The 25,041-nt window shown below is 41.7% G+C and overlaps 2 protein-coding genes across 11 annotated transcripts in view; both read right to left on the reverse strand.

Annotated features, from left to right (window-relative positions):
• The window catches only part of LOC113577132 (protocadherin gamma-A11-like), a 119,671-nt gene that overhangs the window by 48,614 nt on the left and 46,016 nt on the right, over window positions 1-25,041 (reverse strand). The window contains exon 1 of one of the 10 annotated variants that reach the window (XM_035521403.2): window positions 22,017-24,522. The exons of 5 other annotated variants lie outside the window; for them this stretch is intronic. In XM_035521403.2, coding sequence (XP_035377296.1) covers window positions 22,017-24,416 — 2,400 coding nt within the window. In that variant the 5' untranslated portion in view covers window positions 24,417-24,522. Of the gene's footprint in view, window positions 1-962; window positions 3,709-11,679; window positions 14,386-14,736; window positions 17,308-18,434; window positions 20,986-22,016; window positions 24,523-25,041 lie in introns of those variants that run through there. 4 more of the 10 variants (XM_035521378.2, XM_035521445.2, XM_035521361.2 and 1 more) reach the window with 4 other exon arrangements.
• On the reverse strand, window positions 5,303-11,673 carry LOC145643265 (protocadherin gamma-A11-like). The gene is made up of 2 exons (XM_027009634.3): window positions 8,483-11,673; window positions 5,303-5,439 (listed from the first exon to the last, which is right to left on the reverse strand). Exons 1-2 carry the CDS (start codon window positions 10,877-10,879, stop codon window positions 5,434-5,436), a joined length of 2,403 nt encoding a protein of 800 aa, XP_026865435.2. The 5' UTR covers window positions 10,880-11,673; the 3' UTR covers window positions 5,303-5,433.

The following is a 25,041-nucleotide window of genomic DNA, read 5'->3' on the forward strand; positions in this document are numbered from 1 at the left end:
TGCACTTAAAATTAGTTGTAAATTCTAGATAATACTTTGTTATTGAATATTTTTCAAGGAGAAAAAAATGAAAACAATTTTAAATGTTGTCACCACATTTAACAAGAAATATATTCCAATAACTCGCATTAATATGCTTTTATGGTTTAGGCACAAGCAAGTTATAATTAGTTGTAATTTTCTAAGGCTTTAGTAACTTGTGTTTTATCACCAGTTAAATGTACCTGTGGCTCAACAGAAATTACTGTTCCACATAAGCAGTTCCACATTGCCTGCTGGGAGCTACTAAATACGACTGGAATATTATTTTTCATACGTCATATTTATGTCAAAGAGTAATGTAAGATTTACATATAACATGTCTACATAAATCCCCATCTCCACATGCGGTAGACTCTGTGTTACACTGGTGTCGAGCCTAATGCTGAATTGATTAGAAGGTTGTGCGTGCTTCAGATTCTGTGGAATTTGTACACGTGTTGTAAAGACGCGTGTCTCCGACGTCTGCGTGAAGGGGCGGGTACTACGGAACAACTGGCAAGCTGATGCTGGATGGTAAAACATTCGAGCCGTTATGGTCTAATGAGAAATGGTGAAAACACCTTTCACAATAAAACGAAGAACAACACAAAACTGAAAGTAGTAAAATGACTAAGGGGTTTGAAACTGAACATCTTTTGAACAAACTGGACATTTAACAAATCCGAGGCTACCATATAAAAGGACACATCGAGTCATTCTGTATAACGTTTTATCATAAACCGAAAAAGGTGAAGGATTGTAGATATGTAAATAAAAAATATAATAAAATATAAAATAAATATATGTAAATAAATAAATGCAAACATATTTGAATAAAGGACGACAAAACAGACAAGCGTACATGGAACAACACCGATATTAATAACAGAAAGGTATTATTTGGGTTTAGTAAACATATTTCACCGTGCACAGAAGCTCACCTGTTCTCCAGTATCGTTAGTCGCTTTTTGCACGTGGCTCAATGTCTGTGCTCCACTAATATCCAAACTAATGACGCTTTCACTGCAAGGTCTAGAGTACTTCACGTCGCTCTTGCTTGAGTCAGTTGTTTTGTAGACATGATAATTGTAATTGTGTTGTAACGTTCCTGTTCCTCCTACGTCTGCGTAAAGGGGCGGATAATATGGAATAACTGGGAGGTTGGCACCGGATTTGTAAAACATCCGTTCACGTCTCCATCTGTAGCATTTAACTGACAGAATGGTTATGATGGACACGATAAAGAGAAACGAAACTACAGCCAAGGCCAAGACGAGATAAAATGTGAGGTTGTCGTTGTATTCCTTGTCGTGCGTAAAGTCAGTGAACTCCGAGAGCACTTCAGGGAAGCTGTCCGCCACCGCCACGTTAATATTGACTGTAGCTGAACGAGAGGGCTGTCCGTTGTCCTCCACTACAACAGTGAGCTTCTGTTTCACAGCATCTTTATCGGTGACTTGGCGTACAGTTCTTATTTCTCCATTCTGTAAGCCCACTTCAAACAGCGCCCTGTCTGTCGCTTTCTGCAGTTTATACGAGAGCCAGGCATTCTGTCCGGAGTCCACATCAACAGCCACCACTTTAGTGACAAGATAGCCCACGTCTGCTGAACGGGGCACTATTTCAGCTACTAGAGAACCGCTGGTCTGAACAGGGTACAGAACCTGAGGTGCGTTATCGTTCTGGTCCTGAATAATTATTTTCACACTCACATTATTACTGAGAGGAGGGGAGCCTCCATCTTGCGCTTTGACGCGAAAGCGGAAATCTTTGATCTGTTCGTAGTCAAAAGAACGTATTGCGTTGATGACTCCAGTATCAGGACTAATGGATACGTAAGAAGTGATTGGCATCCCATTAACCAACGAGTCCTCTAGTATGTAAGAAACTCGAGCATTCTGATTCCAGTCTGCGTCTCTGGCTTTGACTGTGAATATGGAGAGACCAGGTGTGTTGTTCTCTATGACAGAAGCCTCATATGAGGTTTGCTCAAAAACAGGCGCGTTGTCATTCACATCTGATATTTGTAAGGAGAGAATGACGCTAGCAGAGAGCGACGGTTCTCCCTCATCGGCGCACGACACGCTGATATTATACGCAGAATCTCTCTCTCGGTCTAAATATGCGTCCGTTACCAAACTAAAAAAATTGCTGGACGTAGATTTAAGTGTAAAAGGAACGCTCTCGTTTATTGTACACTGTACTCTTCCATTTTCCCCAGAATCAATGTCCTGAACATTAATTATTGCCGTGACGGTCCCTATTTTTGCATTTTCAAAAATTTCACTAGATTTTGACATAACATTAATTGAAGGGCAATTATCATTTTTGTCAATTACGTCAACAATTACTTTACACGTATCGAAATGACCGCCTTGATCTGTAGCTACTACGTCAATCTCGTACGACTTAACTTTCTCAAAATCGATGTCACCATTTACTCTCAACACTCCATCTTTGTTATTTATTGCGAAGATGTTTGCCGTGCCTACGTTGTTTGATAGAATATACGTTATCAGTCCATTTGGGCCTTCATCGGCATCTACGGCACTAATCGCAGTCAAAGTTGTTCCTTTTGGAGAGTGTTCTGTAACGCTGGTCTTGTACACTGGCTCTAAACAAACAGGTGCGTTATCGTTGGCATCTAACACATTAATCCGTATCTGCATCGTGCCCGACATCTTCGGCTCCCCTCCGTCCACAGCGGTTAATAATAACGTAATATGATCGTGTTTCTCGCGGTCTAATGGTTTTTGAAGAACCATCTCAACGTTCTTGCTACCAGCCGATAGACTATGCAATTTAAGCACAAAATTATCTGTGGGCTTTAAGGTATAGCTTTGAAGCCCATTGGTACCGACGTCCTCATCAACCGCCCTCTCTAGGACAAATCTTGCCCCACTGAGTGCTGACTCGCTTATTTCAAATTTCATCTCATCCTTGCTGAAATGTGGAGGGTTGTCATTTATGTCGGTAACCTCTATCGTCACGCTAAAGAACTCTAATGGATTTTCTAAAATAATTTGAAAATGTAGAGTACATGGCGTCGTTTGCCCACACAATACTTCTCGGTCCATTTTCTCTTTGATAAGGAGAAGCCCCTTTTCTCTGTTCAACTCGATGTATTCAGCGCTGTCTGCAGTATAAATGCGAGCTTTACCCGATTTCAGTCTTTTTACATCTAAACCCAAATCCTGCGCTATATCACCGACTAAAGAACCCTTCGGCCTCTCCTCAGGAACGGAGTAACTGACTTGTCCGTGCACTGGAGTGAGCGAAAACAGAGAGATAAATAACAGTACTTGCCGTCCCTTTGTTCTGCCCGACATCTTTCTCAGCGACAAGAAAAAGAAATGTGTGTTTTATTCCAGTCAGTATAAAGAGGATCACTAGAAGGGCAACTTCAAAGGCTGAAGAGATGATAATTCCATGAAAATACGACCTAATCCCGTTCCTCGCCTTCTTATCGCTATTCGTCGCCTCCTTTTCTTTGTGCGTGCAGCTTGTATCTGTATCTCTCTTTCTCGTGCATATAAATAGCAAGAAAACGGGGAAGGAGGTGCTGCCAGAAACACTCACCACACTGACAAAGAGCGGCACTCTCTGTCCACTCAGAGGAACTACAGAGATATTGAGAATTTTATTCACTAGAGGGGGCGGACTAAAACGGCCAAGAAACTCACAGACCACACCCACATTCACGCCTGCGCACACACAAAGCTCAATGTGTTATACAGAAGAGCAATACAAATATCTGACAGATAATAAAGCACCAACTAAGTGTACGGTATTGTAAAAAAAAAGTCTTATTTAAAATGGGCCTGCATTCCATTAGTTCTGTTAAACTTGCCAAAAGCTTTTGTGATAATGGGGATGTATGATACAGCAGTTTAGTTCAGCACCATGGACAGAGGTGGAATGAAAAAAAAACAAACCTGCTCTTTAGAGTGAAGGATTTTAAATGACCTTTTTAAACGGCGAACCAGAAACCCCCTTAGTTAGTAACAACAAAACGTCTGAAATATAATTAATTTCCTTCTTTTGAAAAGATCATATACCAACGCCCCCCTGTTGTGTAAATATGGCCAGTATGTAATTTCTGCTCATTTGCCTGGCATATGATCCAATAAACATTTAGGCAAGATTATAAAACTGCAGAATAAGAATTCATTCTCTCTCTCTCTCTCTCTCTCTCTCTCTCTCTCTCTCTCTCTCTCTCTCTCTCTCTCTCCCTCTCTCTCTCTCTCTCTGTCACTCTCTCTCTCTCTCTCTCTCTCTCTCTCTCTCTCTCACACACACACACGCACATGCACACACACGCACACACATACACACTTATAGCTATGACCTTATCTTACACTCCATCTTGGTGTAGAATATGTTTTTGTGCAGGAAGTTTTATTTCTCAAGTATAAATACAACACAATTCAGCATTCAATTAATCTATTCCCACATAATCTGAGCTGTAAAAACAGTGTTTTGGAGGCCTTGCTTACAATTTAGCCTGCACAATGAAAAAACAACATACAAGGTCCCTAATCTTATATTTGATCATAATCTAATAAGAACAAAATCTCCCTGAACAACATAATGCAATAGAGGACAATGGTAAATATGATCCAAATTATGGACAAAACAAATGAGGGAGAATCATCTGATGAAGCAGAGGGCCTTACTCAATGGGAAAGTTACATTCTAGTAAAATAATATTAAACATGGCCTTCAACCCCCCCCCCACTGAACAAAGGTTTCCCTGTGGTCTCAGGTGTACAGGACACATAAAACATAAATAGTGCTTATGTTACTCAAAAGCAAGTGTTATAATTTCAAGAAAAGAGGGATTTGTAAACAAAGCATTCAAGCAGACAAACAAAAACAAATCTAAACTAAATGCACCAAGTATTTTGTTTGTTTTTTCTTATATTTTACATTTTAAAACAACAGCATATTAGGTAACCCCAGGGAAACTGTTTGAATAAATGCAACAGTCATGTATATTTGAACTCAAATCCATATGTACAAGTATAATGGTATGTGTAAATTTTCTGTAAATAATTTTAAAATATGGCTAGATATGTGTGTACATTTTTGTGTGACACACTGCAGATCCAACATATAAAATTTTCAAAATTGCGATAAAAGATATTAAATGCATAATGTAAATGTTAAAAGATAACCTGAAAATCATGGAACACCAATAAGCTTTAAATGGTCCAAAATTGCTCACCTTATTGTCAGACTCTCCAGTGGTCAGGCCCTCCTTCTGCGCATGTGAGAGTGTGTGTATTCCACTAGTGTCCAGGCTAACGATGCTGGTACTAGAAGGTCTATCATACTTCAGATCACTTTTCCTCGAGTCAGTAGTTCTACAAACCTCATAATTGTACATATGTTGTAAGGTCCCTGTTCCTCCTACGTCTGCATAAAGGGGTGGATAATATGGAATAACTGGGAGGTTTGCGCTAGATTTGTAAAACATCTGCTCTCGTCTCCATCTGTAGCATTTAACTGACAGAATGGTTATAATGGACACGATAAAGAGAAACGAAACTACAGCCAAGGCCAAGACGAGATAAAATGTGAGGTTGTCGTTGTATTCCTTGTCGTGTGTAAAGTCAGTGAACTCCGAGAGCACTTCAGGGAAGCTGTCCGCCACCGCCACATTAATATTGACTGTAGCTGAACGAGAGGGCTGTCCGTTGTCCTCCACTACAACAGTGAGCTTCTGTTTCACAGCATCTTTATCGGTGACTTGGCGTACAGTTCTTATTTCTCCATTCTGTAAGCCCACTTCAAACAGCGCCCTGTCTGTCGCTTTCTGCAGTTTATACGAGAGCCAGGCATTCTGTCCGGAGTCCACATCAACAGCCACCACTTTAGTGACAAGATAGCCCACGTCTGCTGAACGGGGCACTATTTCAGCTACTAGAGAACCGCTGGTCTGAACAGGGTACAGAACCTGAGGTGCGTTATCGTTCTGGTCCTGAATAATTATTTTCACACTCACATTATTACTGAGAGGAGGGGAGCCTCCATCTTGCGCTTTGACGCGAAAGCGGAAATCTTTGATCTGTTCGTAGTCAAAAGAACGTATTGCGTTGATGACTCCAGTATCAGGACTAATGGATACGTAAGAAGTGATTGGCATCCCATTAACCAACGAGTCCTCTAGTATGTAAGAAACTCGAGCATTCTGATTCCAGTCTGCGTCTCTGGCTTTGACTGTGAATATGGAGAGACCAGGTGTGTTGTTCTCTATGACAGAAGCCTCATATGAGGTTTGCTCAAAAACAGGCGCGTTGTCATTCACATCTGATATTTGTAAGGAGAGAGTGACGCTACTAGAGAGTGATGGCTCTCCCTCATCGGCGCACGTCACACTGATATTATACGCGGACTCTCTCTCTCGGTCTAAATCGTTGTCGGTTATCAAACTGAAGAAGTTTGCAGATGTGGACTTTAATGTGAATGGCATGTGGTCGCTTATAGAGCAGTAAACTTTGCCATTTTCTCCTGAATCTGGATCTGCAGCATTTATCATTGCAATGACAGTTCTAGGTGGTGAGCTCTCAGATACCACTTGTAACTTTGACATTATGTTGATCACTGGTTTGTTGTCATTTGCATCAAGGACATCAACAATGACTTTGCAAGAATCAGAATGTCCTCCCTGGTCTGTAACCTGAACCTCAATCTCGTGAGCACGCATCTTCTCAAAATCAATATCACCTCTTAATTTTAACACGCCGTCGTTTTCATTTATTTCAAACATATCCGCATCCTCCGTTATGGTATACGTGATTTCTCCATTTGACCCCTCATCGGCATCGTGTGCGCTAACGGTAGCTACAGTTGTGCCTTTTGGCGAGTTCTCAGCCACACTGGTTTTAAACACAGACTGAGAGCATACAGGAGCATTGTCATTAGCGTCTAAAACTGTAATGTGTATTTGCATTGTGCCAGACATCTGCGGAACGCCTCCATCCACAGCAGTTAACAACAATACAATTTGCTTTTGTTTTTCACGATCTAAAGGTTTCTGTAAAACCATTTCTAGCTTCTTAATACTGCCTGACTGACTCTGTAGATTTAGAACAAAGTTGTCACTTGGTTTCAAGGAATAGCTGTGTAGTCCGTTAACACCGACGTCGGGATCGATTGCTCTCTCAAGTGTAAATTTCGCACCGTTTTGAATCAACTCGCTAATTTCGAATTTAATTTCTGTTTTTTTAAAAACTGGCGGATTGTCGTTTATATCTGTAATTTCAACAGCAACGCTGTAAAATTCCATAGGGTTTTCAAGAATAATCTGAAAGTGTAAAGCGCAAGGCGTTGTCTGTCTGCATAGGGCTTCTCTGTCTATCCTCTCTTTGATGAGGAGGACTCCCCTTTCTCTGTTCAGCTCGATGTATTCTGGAGCGTCTGCGGTGTAAACACGAGCTTTACCTGCCTTCAAACGCTTTAAATCCAAATCCAAATCCTTCACTACATTACCTACAAAGGAACCTTTTGCCATTTCCTCGGGAATGGAGTAACTGACCTGCCCGCGTGCTAAATGAAAAGAGAAGAGCCAAAAAACCATCAGTACTTGCCGCGCCATTGTTTTCTCCGAAATGTTCCTCGATGAAACGACACAGAAAATGGCTCTTAAATTCGACAGACACGAATCCATTGCGATGTGAATTCAACAATGTCCACAGCAGCAAGAAATAAATTGTGCCTTAATAGGTACGGAGTAAATACTCAGGACAGCTTCTCGACGGATCCCGTCTTGGCTTCTCCTCTGTGTGTTCTCTTTCCTCTCGCTAAACGGGTGAAATAACGGGGGAGTCTCTGCTGAAACCTGCTGCTGTAACCGCAGTACACTGTCCAGCAGCGGCACATTGAGTCCAACACGACAAATTGCAATAATATAACGGCCAAATTTTTTTTATATACTGGACTGGGTTTCCAGAATGCATTGTAACACAAAGATCATCGCTAAATAGTATAGCGGGTATGAAACTGAGCACATTCTCAATTAAGACTGTTAAAAAGACTGTGAAGCTTTTGGGAGACGGGGCCTGATGCGTCTCTGAAATATTATTTACCAGCTGAAGCATACGGAAGAGAGGAAGAAGACGACGACGAGGATAAATGGTCAAAGCATATTGAGAGGTAAATTGACACGCGATTAAATGATTGAAACCTCTGCTGTGTCATAAAACTCCCTACTCAGCAAAACTATTATCAGAATGTAAATGCTGTGCACGAAAGTCAGTGAAATTTGCCTGTCAAAGATGCTTTTTTTTTTTTTTAAACCGGTGCAGTAGCTAAATTTAAAGTGTCCGGGTACTCATTACATTAATTTCAAAACCACGGTCAGCGCAATACACCAAAACCCCTTCGCAAAATATATTAAATGTAGGCAAGATTTAACATTTCAGTTACACCAACCATAACAGTGACAGTTGCTGCTTACCTTATGACATGTATTGCTGGCCATTTTCTTATTCTGCACGTGCGGAAGTGTTTGTGTTCCACTGCAGTCCAAACTAATGATGCTCTCACTGGAAGGTCTGGCGTATTTCAGATCGCTTTTTCGTGAATCGCTTGTTTTGCAAACTTCATAATTGTACACATGCTGTAACGTTCCTGTTTCTCCTACGTCTGCGTAAAGGGGTGGGTAATATGGAATAACTGGGAGATTTGCGCCAGATTTGTAAAACATCCGCTCACGTCTCCATCTGTAGCATTTAACTGACAGTATGACTATGATGGACACGATAAAAAGAAACGAAACTACAGCCAACGCCAAGACGAGATAAAATGTGAGGTTGTCGTTGTATTCCTTGTCGTGCGTAAAGTCAGTGAACTCCGAGAGCACTTCAGGGAAGCTGTCCGCCACCGCCACGTTAATATTTACTGTAGCTGAACGAGAGGGCTGTCCGTTGTCCTCCACTACAACAGTGAGCTTCTGTTTCACAGCATCTTTATCGGTGACTTGGCGTACAGTTCTTATTTCTCCATTCTGTAAGCCCACTTCAAACAGCGCCCTGTCTGTCGCTTTCTGCAGTTTATACGAGAGCCAGGCATTCTGTCCGGAGTCCACATCAACAGCCACCACTTTAGTGACAAGATAACCCACATCTGCTGAACGGGGGACTATTTCAGCCACCAGAGAGCCACCGGTCTGTACGGGATACAAAATCTGTGGTGCGTTATCATTTTGGTCCTGAATCATTATTTTCACACTCACATTGCTGGAGAGAGGAGGGGAGCCTCCATCTTGCGCTTTGACACGGAACTGGAAATCCTTGATCTGTTCATAGTCTAAAGAGCTCAATGCGTGGATGACGCCACTGTCTGCACTAACGGACACGAAGGACGAAACGGGTACTCCGTTAACCGCCGAGTCCTCCAGTATATAAGAAACTCGAGCATTTTGGTTCCAGTCTGCGTCCACGGCTTTTATTGTGAATATGGAAACGCCTGGTGTGTTATTTTCTAAAACAGAAGCCTCATACGAGCTCCTCTCAAAGACAGGCGCGTTGTCATTCACATCTGATATTTGTAAGGAGAGAGTGACGCTGCTGGATAGCGACGGTTCTCCCTCATCAGCGCACGTCACACTTATATTATACGCAGAATCTCTCTCCCGGTCTAAGTCACTATTCGCGACTAGACTAATAAAATTGTTAGTAGTTGTTTTGAGCGTGAAAGGAATATCCTCGTTCAGAAAACACTGAACTTTCCCATTTTCCCCTGAGTCTGGATCTTGAATGTTAATCATTGTAACCACTGTTCCTGGTTTAGAATCTTCAGCTATTACTTTTGTTTTTGACATTATGCTTATCGAAGGACTGTTATCATTAATGTCAAGAACATCAACTATTATTTTACAAGAATCAGTGAGACCGCCGCGATCGCTGGCTTGTACACGTATCTCGTAGTGGTTCGCCTTTTCAAAGTCAACTTCCCCTATTACGACAACCTCGCCATTGTCCTCGTTTATGTCAAACACGTAACGTACGTTATCTTGAGTATTTGTAATGGAATAATCTATTTTACTATTGGAGCCCTCATCAGAATCCGAAGCACTCACTGTAGCGACAACAGACCCTTTTGGGGCGTTTTCCTTAACGACAGCTTTGTACACAGGCTGCGTAAAAACAGGGGCATTATCATTTGCGTCTAGTACAGTTATGTGAATCTGTATATCACCAGACATCTGAGGATCTCCTCCGTCAACTGCGGTTAAGACCAATGACATGTGCTCTTCCTTTTCACGGTCCAATGGCTTTTGTAAAACCATCTCAACATTTTGACCTCCTCCTGACTGGCTTTGAAATTTGAGGATGAAATGATCGGTTGGCATTAATGAATAGCTTTTTAAGCCGTTCACACCAACATCGAGATCTAACGCAGGCTCTAACGTGAACTTGACTCCCGGAATAGCCGATTCACTGATTTTGAAATGAATGTCTGCCTTCTCAAAGCTTGGGGGGTTGTCATTGATATCCAACACTTCGACAATAATGGTGTAAAGTTCCATAGGGTTTTCCAGAATGATCTGAAAATGTATAGCACACGGTGTTGTCTGTCCACATAACCCCTCACGGTCTATTCTCCCTTTAGTAAGAAGGATTCCTCTTTCTTTGTTTAGTTCGATGTATTCCGCGCTGTCTCCAGTATAAATGCGAGCTTTGCCTGATTTCAGTCTCTGTACATCTAATCCCAAATCCTGCGCTATATTACCGACTAAAGAACCCTTTGGCATTTCTTCAGGAATGGAATAACTGACCTGCCCGTTCGCAATACTCACACAGAGGAGACAAATAAATAACAGTACTTGCCGCGTCATTGTTCTTTCCGACATTTTCCTCAACTACATAAAAATAGATCCACGGGTACTGTTAGCGCATCAAGAGTCACATCCAACGAGATATTCGTAAAATGTCCAGTACAACATTTAAAACAATATTGGCATATATATCCAAAACAAACTCTCCATAGCAGTGTGTTCACGATACGTGCCCTGTCTTCTTTCCTGAATGAGCGAGGCGCTCCCCGCCTGTTTTTCTGTCTAAGATATAAAGGTGGTGGGGGGAGGTGCTGTGAGAATTACACAATATTACGACAACATGCTGACCAATAGCGGCACTTGGAGTTCAATAAAATGAATTGCACTAAATATTCTACACTGTGACACTATGTATAATTAGAAAGTGATTGTAAAAATCTGTTCAACTTGGTTACACATACATAAAACAATTTAAATATCATAAACAATTTTAAGAGTACAATGTAAATTAAAAAGTTTGAGAGACCAAGGATTTTTTTAAAAAGGGCATTTCAAATAACAGCTATAATGTAAAAAGTATTTGCCCGCAAAACGTTAATGTATACATTCATTTCAGCACTATGGCCAGTGACTGTTGGTTAGTTTCTTGACAACAAATTCCTTTGATATTACTCAAATGACTCAAGATGTATACGCCTTCCCCAGCTTCAGGTTTAGAACCACCATAATACTACAGCAGGCCAAGAAACGCTACTGTCTATATCTGTTGGTCACTTTAAAACAAACAAACAAACAAACAAACAAACAAACAAACACGCCCCCCCGCCCACACACACACAAAACAAAACAAAAATATGCAAACAAAGTGAGCTCACCTGATCATCAGAACCATCACTGGTTAGTTTATCCGTCTGTGCATGTGCCAGTGTGTGGGTTCCACTGGTGTCCAAAGTAATGAAGTTCTCACTAGAAGGTCTGGTATATTTCAAGTCACTTTTTCTGGAGTCAGTGGTTCTGCAAACTTCATAATTGTACATATGTTGTAACGTTCCTGTTCCTCCAACGTCTGCGTAAAGGGGCGGATAATATGGAATAACTGGGAGATTTGCACCGGATTTGTAAAACATCCGGTCACGTCTCCATCTGTAGCACTTAACTGACAGTATGACTATGATGGACACGATAAAGAGAAACGAAACTACAGCCAACGCCAAAACGAGATAAAATGTGAGGTTGTCGTCGTATTCCTTGTCGTGCGTAAAGTCAGTGAACTCCGAGAGCACTTCAGGGAAGCTGTCCGCCACCGCCACGTTAATATTGACTGTAGCTGAACGAGAGGGCTGTCCGTTGTCCTCCACTACAACAGTGAGCTTCTGTTTCACAGCATCTTTATCGGTGACTTGGCGTACAGTTCTTATTTCTCCATTCTGTAAGCCCACTTCAAACAGCGCCCTGTCTGTCGCTTTCTGCAGTTTATACGAGAGCCAGGCATTCTGTCCGGAGTCCACATCAACAGCCACTACTTTTGTGACAAGATAGCCCACATCTGCTGAACGGGGCACTATTTCAGCCACCAGAGAGCCACCGGTTTGTACTGGGTACAAAATCTGTGGCGCGTTGTCATTCTGATCTTGTACTTTAATTTTTACAGTAGCGTTGCTACTTAGTGGCGGTGAGCCTCCGTCTCGGGCTTGTACAAAGAATTCGAATGCCTTGATTTGTTCATAATCAAAAGAGCGTACGGAATGTACAACACCACTCTCCGCATTCACTGACACAAATGAAGATAATGGTTCTCCATTGAACTGTCCGTCTATGAGTACATAAGATATTCGCGCATTTTGGTTCCAGTCTAAATCTTGCGCTTTGACGGAAAAAATAGAAACGCCGGGAGAATTGTTCTCCGTTATAAAAGCGGAATAAAAACTTTTCTCAAATATCGGCGGATTGTCATTCACATCGGAGATTTTAAGACTAACAGTTTTGCTAGTAGAGAGGGGCGGTGATCCCTCATCCACTGCAATGAATGTAATGTTATACTCGGGTTTACTCTCTCTGTCTAATATACCATCCGTCGTTAAAGTGTAATAGTTTTTAAAAGACGGTTTAATTGCAAAAGGAATTTTGTCAGTTATAGAGCATTTTATTATGCCGTTTGTGCCAGAGTCGAGATCTTTCACATTAACGATGGCTACCGTAGTACCGCTAACAGAATCCTCTGGGATTGGACTGGAAAATGACGTCAATGATATTACAGGAGCATTGTCGTTCACGTCAACAACTTCAATCCCAATTTTAGTGGACGCAATTAAACCACCTTGATCTTTTGCTTGAACACCGAGCTCGAAATATTTGTGCTTTTCATAATCAATAAGTCCTTTAACCGTTATTTCACCGGAGTTCTCGTTGATTGTAAAAATATCTGCAACGTCAGCAGACATTCGAGGGAAATGGTAGGTTACATGACCGTTGGAGCCCTCGTCAGCGTCTGTGGCACTCACTACCATTACCACGGTATCTTTCGGCGAGTTTTCTGCAATAGCAGTTTTTAACTCTTTCTGCGTAAACACGGGGGCATTATCATTGACATCTAACACTGATATATATATTTTAAGCGTGCCAGATCTTTGTGGATCACCACCATCAACAGCCGTTAGTGTGAGAACCAGTTTGTCCTCCTTTTCTCTGTCTAAAGGTGCATGCAAATACAGCTCCGCATATTTACTGCCATCAGGACCAGTCTGGACTTTAACATTAAATGTGTCAGTCGGATTTAAAGTATAGCCCTGAAGAGAATTTTTTCCCACGTCATGATCTACTGCACTCTCTTGTAAAATATGCGTGCCAGGTTGAGCCGATTCAGATAACTCAAACTGTATCTCCTTTTCTGAAAATAGTGGAGCATTATCGTTCACATCTAATACTTCTATCACGACACTGTGGAGCTGCACAGGATTCGTAATGATTATCTCAAGACTAAGACTACAGGGAGATACCTGACCACATAGACGCTCTCTGTCGATCCTTTCTGCGACTACCAGAAATCCTTTGTCTAAATTCAGCCTGATGAACTCACTGCTATCGCCGTTAACAATGCGAGCGCCACCCGATTTCATCCGCCGTGCATCCAAACCTAAATCTTCCGCGACGTTTCCCACAAATGACCCTTTTTTCAGTTCTTCGGGGATTGAGTAACGGATTTGTCCCAAAATTACATCAGCGATTGAGAGGAGTATTAATGCCGGTACCTGCACTTTGGACGAAAATCCATTACACCCACCACAGCGCACACTCCCTATGATAGTTCCAGACATCCACATGACACACAGCAGAAAACGACTTCTTCTGAATACGACTGCAGCGTATATGTTTCGAAATACAAAGCCACAGTCCAGGCTGTCCAAAAAGATCGCAGTAAACAAAAAAGTGTTGTTGTTTTTTTTATTTTTTTTATAGGAGATTGATATAAAAGCCCGTGTGTGGCAGCCTCTGTACGGTTCCGTGTGGGAATACTGCAATGCACGGGGAGTGACTGTGATATTTAAATAAATCCCACTGCTAAAGCCAACAGCGGCACTTGGTGACAATAACAGGTATAAAATATCACAAAGAAATCACTAGAAACATTTATAAATTATATATGACCTTCTGTTGAAAGATAAAATAGAGAATAAAAAATGGGAAAAAAATGTAGTGCAAACCTTTTTATATTGAGTATGACACTGGATAAAAATAAAACGATTCCAGGAGCCTTCGGCAGTTATTATTACAAGCACGAAAAACTGCATTTACATTATAACGCAATTCAGAACTAACAGCGAAAAAAAATCCAATGCATACTATGAACTCCTTAACAAGCCCAAACATAATAATCATACGGTAAAAACGTAAAGCTAGAAACAAGTATAAACCTTGAGTATTAAAAGTCTCACCTTTAGTGGCGACTCTGGATCATTCGGGCTGTTTCTCTCGCTGGACGCGCGTTCCGTCCTTCCCGCGGTACTAGGATCCACTATCAACACGCTCCGACTGCGTGGTGTGATGTACTTAAAATCACTCTTTCTGGAGTCAGTAGTTCTGTAAAGTTCATAATTATAAACCTGTTGCAGTGTTCCTGCACTTCCGCTGTCATCATAACGCGGAGGACAGTAAGGAATAACCGGAAGATTGGAATGATAGTATATGCGATTTTGCCTCCATCTGTATATTTTTACTGATATTATAACTACCAAGCACAATATAAACAAAAAAGACACTACTGCCAATGCCAAGACTAAATACAAAGTCAGGTTATCGCTGTATTCCTTGCCGTGCGTAAAGTCGGTGAACTCCGAGAGCACTTCAGGGAAGCTGTCCGCCACAGCTACGTTAATATTGACTGTAGCTGAACGAGAGGGCTGTCCGTTGTCCTCCACTACAACAGTGAGCTTCTGTTTCACAGCATCTTTATCGGTGACTTGGCGTACAGTTCTTATTTCTCCATTCTGTAAGCCCACTTCAAACAGCGCCCTGTCTGTCGCTTTCTGCAGTTTATACGAGAGCCAGGCATTCTGTCCGGAGTCCACATCAACAGCCACCACTTTAGTGACAAGATAGCCCACATCTGCTGAACGGGGGACTATTTCAGCCACCAAAGAGCTTGTAGTGTGTATTGGGTACAAAACCTGTGGTGCGTTGTCATTTTGGTCCTGAATCATTATTTTCACACTCACATCACTACTTAGAGGAGGGGAGCCTCCATCTTGCGCTTTGACACGGAACTGGAAATCCTTGATCTGTTCGTAATCAAAAGAGCTCAATGCGTGGATGACGCCACTGTCTGCACTAACGGACACGAAGGACGAAACGGGTACTCCGTTAACCGCCGAGTCCTCCAGTATATAAGAAACTCGAGCATTTTGGTTCCAGTCTGCGTCCACGGCTTTTATTGTGAATATGGAAACGCCTGGTGTGTTATTTTCTAAAACAGAAGCCTCATACGAGCTCCTCTCAAAGACAGGCGCGTTGTCATTCACATCTGATATTTGTAAGGAGAGAGTGACGCTGCTGGATAGCGACGGTTCTCCCTCATCAGCGCACGTCACACTGATATTATACGCAGAATCTCTCTCCCGGTCTAAATCACCATCCGTTGCAAGACTATAAAATCCATCCGATGAGGAATGAATGACAAACGGAATATTTTCATTCAGCACACATCTCACCCTGCCATTTTCATTTGTGTCGGCATCTTGTATATTCATCATCGCCACAACGGTTCCCGGCTTGGCACTTTCAGAAATTTGATGCAGTTTGGACATAATACTGATTGCTGGTTTGTTGTCGTTTTTATCAGTGACATCAATAATAACTTTACAAGTATCAGTAAGACCCCCGTGGTCCCTTGCTTCCAATACTACCTGATACTGTTTGTGTTTTTCGTAATCCACATTTCCTATTAACGTTATTACACCATCATTCTGACCTATTTGAAGTAGGTCCGACACTCCTTTCGACGTGGAAGACAGCGAATAAACAACGACTCTGTTCGATCCCTCATCTGCGTCGGAGGCACTGACTGTGGTTAAAACAGTGCCCTTCGGAGCATTTTCTTCTAAGCTGGCTTCATAAACTGCCTGACCACAAACAGGAGCATTATCATTTGCGTCCAAAACTTTAATCATTATTTGCATTGTACCAGACATCTGAGGCTCGCCTCCGTCAAAAGCTGTTAAAAGCAATATAATATAATCTTGCTTCTCTCGATCCAGGTTTTTTTCTAAAACCAATTCCACACTTTTACTGCCATCGGGCAAATTATGGGTCTTTAACCCAAAATTATCAGTAGGTTTTAAACTGTAATTTTGAAGGCCATTTGCGCCAACGTCATTATCTACAGCAGTTTCCACGGCAAATTTTGCACCAGCGAAGGTCGATTCACTTATTTCAAATTTCATGTCATTCACGGTAAAATGTGGCGCGTTGTCATTGATATCCGTTATTTCTAACGTCACTCTGAACAATTCCATTGGATGTTCCAGAATGATTTGAAAGAGTAACGCACAAGGCGTTGTCTGTCCGCATAGGGCTTCTCGGTCTATCCTCTCTTTAATAAGGAGGAGTCCTCTTTCTCTGTCCAGCTCGACGTACTGAGCGCTGTCTCCAGTATAAATACGAGCATTACCCGATTTTAGTCTCTTTAAATCTAAACCCAAATCCTGCGCTATATTACCGACTAAAGAACCCTTTGGCATTTCTTCGGGAATGGAGTAACCGACCTGCCCGCTCACTGAACTGAGTAAGAGAAGCCAAATAAACGAAAATACTTGCTGCGCCATTGTTCCTTGGGTCGTTTTCCTCGGTGACAAAAAACAAAACAAAACAAGAATAATACTTCAGATAGTTATAGATCCAGGGTAAAGTGCATATACCGATTTTCAGAACAAGAATAACAAAACAAAGCCGTATTTCCAGAACAAAGAAAACGATATATCCTGTTTTTGTTCTTTGTCTCTCCTTTGACTTGTGTGTACTGAAATCATGGGGGGCACTGCAAGACATGCGCAATTTTAACAAGAACACACTGGCTAATAGCGGCATGCTGAGTTCGATATGATGAACTACATTCAGTTAATGCAATTCATTTTCTTATTCCTATTTTAGTCCAACGTAAATTGTAACAAGAATAGACTATAATAAAGAACATCTCTTCACGACTAAAGGAATATGGCTAAATGATATGACATCATTTAGACGATAAGGAGGCAGACACAAGTGCGGCGAAGAGAGAGATTTATTAAGGGCAAATCCAGAGTCAGTTTACCAACACGAAGAGCACGAGAATGCATGACAAGGCCAAGGGCTAGATCGACACACGCGGAGGCTTGAGTAAACGAAGTTGAGAATTAACATACAGGCTAGGAAAATTAAACCTGACTTACATACATTCGGATACAGGATTTCAGATACTCAGACAGTCATAACATTCACACACAAACGCACGCAATGAACAGCCACCACCCATGGCATCAGACAGGGTTTAAATACATGAATTTAACAAGGTAGAAACGAGGCACAAGTGTGAGCAATCAAACGAGGGGAGGAGAAAACGGAACTACGGCACGGAACACAAGACAGGGAAACGATGGAAGCTGAGAGAGATTAATCGTGACACATATGTACAAGATAAAACCTTTATGCTCAGAAAAACAAGAAATAAACAGCCATGTACTATTACAGACAGCATACGGACCATAAAATAAAACATTTGTTTAGTCATTTTAAAACTAGCATTTAAAATGTGGGTTAGAGATTACTAAAACAAACACGTGTAATAGACTGATAATGTTCTGACTGATAATGTTCTGCCTAAGTCAAAGATGTTGAACCGTAATTAAATAGCTGCTTTATGCAAACACTCTACATGTAAAAGCAGCTCACGTAAACGAGAAGCTCACATGGTACAGCAAGTAAAGAAAGGCGCGGGTTTCTTGCCCAGGGAGCACAAATACTGATCATACTGATAAATATGTAGATCGCTTCGAATCAGAGCGTCTGCCAAATATTGTCAAGGTAAATACAAAATTGTAATGCTCTAATTAGAATACACATAACAAAAAATATCTTATTATTATTGAAAATGTGTTCTCACCTGATCTTCAGAATTACTGGTCAGTTTCTCCCTCTGCGCCTGAACAAATGTCTGTTTTCCATTAGTCCCCAGACTATTAATGCTCTCGCTAGAAGGTCTGACATATTTCACATCACTCTTTCTCGAATCAGTCGTTCTGTAGACGTCATAATTGTACACATGTTTCAGCGTTCCTGTTCCTTCAACGTCTGCGTAAAGGGGCGGGTAATACGGAATAACTGGGAGATTAGCTGTAGATTTATAAAACATCCTCTCACGCCTCCATCTGTAGCATTTGACTGATATTATGGTTATGATGGTCACGGTAAAAAGAAACGAAACTACAGCCAGGGCCAATATTAGATAGAACGTCAGACTATCGTTGTATTCCTTGTCGTGCGTAAAGTCAGTGAACTCCGAGAGCACTTCAGGGAAGCTGTCCGCCACCGCCACGTTAATATTTACTGTAGCTGAACGAGAAGGCTGTCCGTTGTCCTCCACTACAACAGTGAGCTTCTGTTTCACAGCATCTTTATCGGTGACTTGGCGTACAGTTCTTATTTCTCCATTCTGTAAGCCCACTTCAAACAGCGCCCTGTCTGTCGCTTTCTGCAGTTTATACGAGAGCCAGGCATTCTGTCCGGAGTCCACATCAACAGCCACCACTTTAGTGACAAGATAGCCCACATCTGCTGAACGAGGCACTATTTCAGCCACAAGAGAGCCACCGGTCTGTACTGGGTACAAAATCTGTGGCGCGTTGTCATTCTGATCTTGGATAAAAATATGTATTGTGACATTGCTACTTAAGGAAGGGGAACCGCCATCTTGCGCTTGAATGTCAAACGTGAGCTGTTTAATCTGTTCAAAGTCAAACGAGCGCACTGCATGCAACACCCCGGTTTCAGCGTTAATGGATACGAAAGAGGAAACTGGTATTCCACCAATCTGTTGCTCAAATAGAAAATAAGAGATTCTTGAGTTCTGACGGCAGTCCGAGTCTCTGGCACTTACAGTAAAAATAGACAATCCGGGAGAATTATTCTCATTGACATGAACCGAGTAGGCGTGTTTTTCAAAAACCGGCGCATTATCATTGACGTCAGACAGGGTAAGGCGAAAGGTTACAGAGCTCGAGAGAGGAGGCGAGCCAGAATCCGTGGCGGTTAATGTAATATTATATTCCGCCACAGCTTCACGGTCAACATGGGCGTCAGTGAGCAAGTTATAATAATTAGAAAGAGAAGAATGTATTTGAAAAGGCAACCCTTTATTTATTGAGCAGATCACGCGTCCATTATCCTCTGAATCACCGTCTTTAATTTTGATTACTGCAACGGTAGTGCCAGGAGGAGAATCCTCTGATACAAGACTGTTGAACGACATGATGGTGATAACTGGTGCGTTATCGTTAACATCTACAACCTCGATAATTATCTTACTGGAGTCAGTTAACCCGCCCTGATCTTTGGCCTCCACTCTGATTTCATATCTTTTGTCTTTTTCATAATCAATTTGGCCTAAAACGGAAACTATTCCTGAGATTTCATCAATGTTGAAAATGTCGGCCACGTTTCCCTTAAGTTTAGAAAAATAAAACGTAATTTTGCCATTCGATCCGCTGTCAGCATCAGTTGCATTTAGGGTTGTTATATATGTGCCCTTTGGAGCGTTCTCTACCACCGAAGCCCTATACACTGTCTGGTTAAAAACAGGGGCATTATCGTTAACGTCTAACACAGTAACGTCTATACTAACGCTGCCAGATCGCTGAGGAATTCCGCCATCTACAGCGACGAGCTTTAGAGATAAATATGGATGTTGTTCTCTATCTAAGGCTTTCTGTATGACCATTTCCGCGAATTTACTGCCGTCCGGGTTGGTATGCTCCTTTAAAACAAAATAATCATTGGGTGTGAGAAAATAACTCTGCAAAGTATTCATTCCGACATCAGGATCATCTGCACTCTCCAATACAAAGCGCGAGCCTGGCATGGCAGATTCGCTGATTTCAAATTTTAAATACTCGTTCTGAAACGTCGGCGGGTGGTCATTTACGTCCGTTATCTCGACAATAGCACGGTGCAGCTCTATTGGATTCTCTAGAATGATCTCGAAACTAAAACTGCACGGCGTTATTTCTCCGCAGAGTTCTTCTCGGTCTATTCTCTCATTTACCACCAGTATCCCTTTGTCTGTTTTTAGCTCTGCGTACTGAGTGTTTTCTCCGGTAACGATGTGGGCTCTGCCCGTTCGGAGCCGTTTTAAATCCAGCCCAAGGTCTTGCGCTACGTTACCAATCAGTGAGCCTTTCTTCATTTCCTCTGGAATAGAGTAACGGATTTGTCCAGTAACAAAGGAACAGAATAGATTAACGACCAGTATCACATTTAGTCCACATCCGCTACATCTAAACGTTGAGAAAAACATATCCATGATTAAATTCCAGAAAGAAGGGAAATTCATTCATCCACAAAATCCAAAGAATGTTTCTTTGTTATCCCAGACAAACGGTACAATTACGTTTCAATTTTAAATGGTATTGTAGATGTCCTCTCCACCGCTCTTCCCAGTATAAAGGCAAGGGGTCTGGGATACGCAGGGACATAGGAGTGGCCAAGGCTCACACAACGACGTCAGAAAAAGGGAAAAGATCCTAGATCAACAGCGGCACTCAGAGTCTAAAAGCAGAAAATAAGGCTTTAACATAAAATGTTTAAAGTCTTACAAAAAAGATTCCCAGTGACTTGTAAAGTAAAAATTCTACTATCAGTAATATGATAACTATTGATGGACTAATTCCTAAACACAGTGATCAGCTTTATTAATAAAAAACGGTTTAAATGACGAAACATGAATCTCGAAGGCTGGCTCACAGCATTATTTTCTTACCTGAGCGTTAGGCACGATTACAAAATTAGACGCGATTAAAGTGTTGGACATGATTACATATACGAACTGCAAAAAACAACTGCTCAGCAGCGGCCGAAATAAAGTAAAAATAAAATGCTGGTACTGTGTTTGCTCATACCTTACCAAAAATGTCAGGTATCTGCGTATGCCATTTAGCTTTTTAATTACAAGGTTACTTTAAAATATATCACGGTATTCTCAAATAGGATAATATAATATGCAGTTATAAACAAACAAAAAATCAAATCAGCAAACAAGATTGGTTCACACAGTCTCACTTACACAATGTCTGCTAAAATGGAATCAAAATGACTGCATATTTTTTTTGTTACATTTATATATCTCTTTTCTAATAGCCACGGTCGCCTCTCAGTGATACAGTGTGCTATACTGTAAAGATACACCGACCAGCTGACAACCATTTCAGCACCAAGGAGAGCAACATGACACAAGCCGGCTCAATCATGGCGATTCGCATCAACTTTAAGATACCAGCATAATTTAACTATTGAATTGAATGAATTACACACACACACACACACACACACACACACACACACACACACACACACACACACACACACACACACACACATATATATATATATATATATATATATATATATATATATATATAAAATGTATGTATGTATTTATTTATTTTTTATTTATTTATTTATGTAAACTCACCATGGTGTTGCTTGCGTCACTGCCGTCCATACACCGTGTCTCTCTTGGAAAAATGTCTGCTCCATCACAGTCAACGCTCATTAGACTCTGACTGTTCGGTCCGACATATTTAACATCACTTTTTCTGGAATCAGTGGTTCTGTAGACTTCATAATTATACGCATGCTGTAGAGTTCCGGTCCCCACGGAGTCAGCGTAACGCGGTGGGTAGTACGGTATAACCGGAAGTTTGGACTGATAATAAGTGCGATATTGTCTCCATCTGTAGATTTTAACAGATATTATAACAACTAAACAAGTAACGAAAAGAAACGACACTACAGCCAAAGCTAAGACTAAATAAAAAGTCAAGCTGTCATCGTATTCTTTGTCGTGCGTAAAGTCGGTGAACTCCGAGAGCACTTCAGGGAAGCTGTCCGCCACCGCCACGTTAATATTGACTGTAGCTGAACGAGAGGGCTGTCCGTTGTCCTCCACTACAACAGTGAGCTTCTGTTTCACAGCATCTTTATCGGTGACTTGGCGTACAGTTCTTATTTCTCCATTCTGTAAGCCCACTTCAAACAGCGCCCTGTCTGTCGCTTTCTGCAGTTTATACGAGAGCCAGGCATTCTGTCCGGAGTCCACATCAACAGCCACCACTTTAGTGACAAGATAGCCCACATCTGCTGAACGGGGGACTATTTCAGCCACATGAGAGCCACCGGTTTGTACTGGATACAAGATCTGCGGCGCATTGTCATTTTGATCTTGAATGTGAATTTTAATTTGTGCGCTGCTGCTAAGAGCAGGTGCACCTCCGTCCTGAGCGTTTATATAAAACTCCAGCGATTTAATTTTTTCATAATCAAATGAGCGCATTGCGTAAACCACACCAGTTTCAGCATTAACAGATATAATAGAAGATAACTGTTCTCCATTTAGCTGTAGGTCTTGGAGGAAGTAGGATATTCTAGCATTTTGATTCGAGTCTGCATCAGTTGCATAGACTGATGTAACAGAATGGCTTGGTGCATTGTTTTCCGGAATAAAGGCCGAGTAAACACTCCGCTCAAACACAGGTGTATTATCATTGACATCAGTGACTCTAATCAAAAGTGTTTTATTACTTTTTAAAGACGGAGATCCCTGATCACCTGCCGTTATGGTTACGTTATACTCTGCAACAGCTTCCCGGTCTAAAATGTTGTTTGTAACTAATGTGTAATAGTTTACCAAGGATGACTTAATTTTGAACGGTAGAAACCGACTAATGGTGCAGTTTACGAGCCCATTCTTTCCTGAATCGGCGTCTTTGACGTTTATGATAGCCACGGTGGTTTCTGGCGGGGAGTCCTCGGGTATGTTGTTTGAAAAGGAGGTTAAGGCTATAACCGGTGTATTATCGTTCACGTCAATCACTTCAATAATCACTTTACATGAATTAGATAGAGAACCTTTGTCTTTGGCGATTACGTTCAACTGATACTGTTTGGTCTTTTCAAAATCAACATCACCCTGAATTCGAATTTCCCCGGTGTCCGGATTAAGCGAAAATACACTGCTAGCATGAGAGATTTGATCGAGATAATAAGTTACTTGGCCAAACACGCCTTCATCTTGATCATTTGCGAGGACCCTCGTAATAAGAGTGCCCCTCTGCGAGTTCTCCGCCACAGAAGCTTTATAAACGGCCTGTGTGAAGATGGGAGCGTTATCGTTTGCATCTTGCACGGCGACGCATATACTCACTGTGCCGGTGCGCGGCGGGCTGCCGCCGTCAGCCGCGGTAAGAGTAAGCCTCATTTCCGCCTGCTGTTCTCTATCGAGCGGGCTCGTGAGCACCATCTCTGCGTATTTACTACCATCCGAATGCGTCTGCTCTTTTAAGCTAAAATGGGTCGTGGGTTTCAGATTGTAGCTCTGAAGTGAATTAATACCTACATCAGGATCTACCGCACCGCCCAAAATGAACTGCGCTCCTATTGTCGCTGACTCACTGATATCCAAGGTAATTTCTTTCGTCGTAAATGCGGGTGAGTTGTCGTTAATATCCAGAATTTCTACCGTGATACTAAATAATTCCATGGGGTTTTCTAGAACAACCTCAAAACTGAAACTACACGGCGACGTTTGTCCACAGAGCTCCTCCCGGTCGATTCGCCTTTTCACCGAGAGAATGCCTTTGTCTGGCTGGAAATACACCAGCTCGCCGCTGTCTTCGGTCACAACACGAGCTCGACCGGACTTTAGCCTCCCAACGCTTAATCCAAGATCCTTTGATAAATCACCAATCATGGATCCAGTCTGCATTTCCTCCGGAATCGAATATCGAACTTGCGCGTCAGTTACATGCTGTAAAATACACAAGATCAGGCTGCACAGCCATTGAGGCGAGCTTACTGTTGATCTCCAAAACATAATATTTTCTTTCAGTTTATTCTGAATATAAAAAAAAAATACAAACAACAAATAGATGTGTTAAGGCGTCAATGAAGAATAATGTTTAGAATAAAACTCAGAAGAACAGAGCCGAACGCGTATCCACCGTTTTTCCTTTCTACCATATTAGTCTGATCACTGAAGCCGATTCAAGGGAAGAGAAGTGACGTCAAGAAATCGCAGTGTTTCACACCAGCGCACATTCCTTGCCTAACAGCGGCACTCAGAGTACAAACAAATATTAACCACCACCAACTGCATCGAAACAGACACATCCAAAATGTTTACGTATTCAAAGATGACGTATTTATATAAAACTGCTGCTTAACGCATGAAATTGTAACTGTTGCTAAATATATTTTTGCAGGTCACGTACAGTGTTGATACACACCTACAGCAAAAGCCATTGCCACTTCAGAACCATGGACAACTCCATAACTACGCGTTGTGATTGCCACAAAACATAAACGGAATTCAAACTTTAATTGACAGACACTCGTGTTTCATCAGATTCCTTTGAAAATGAAAGACATACAATAGCATGTAAGCACATTTTTCTTTTATGAAGAAGCAAGTGCAAGTCAAAATCGAAGACGTTTAGGAA

This window comes from Electrophorus electricus, chromosome 4 (assembly GCF_041902795.1).
Source record: "Electrophorus electricus isolate QZ-2024a chromosome 4, ASM4190279v1, whole genome shotgun sequence".
NCBI lineage: Eukaryota > Metazoa > Chordata > Actinopteri > Gymnotiformes > Gymnotidae > Electrophorus > Electrophorus electricus.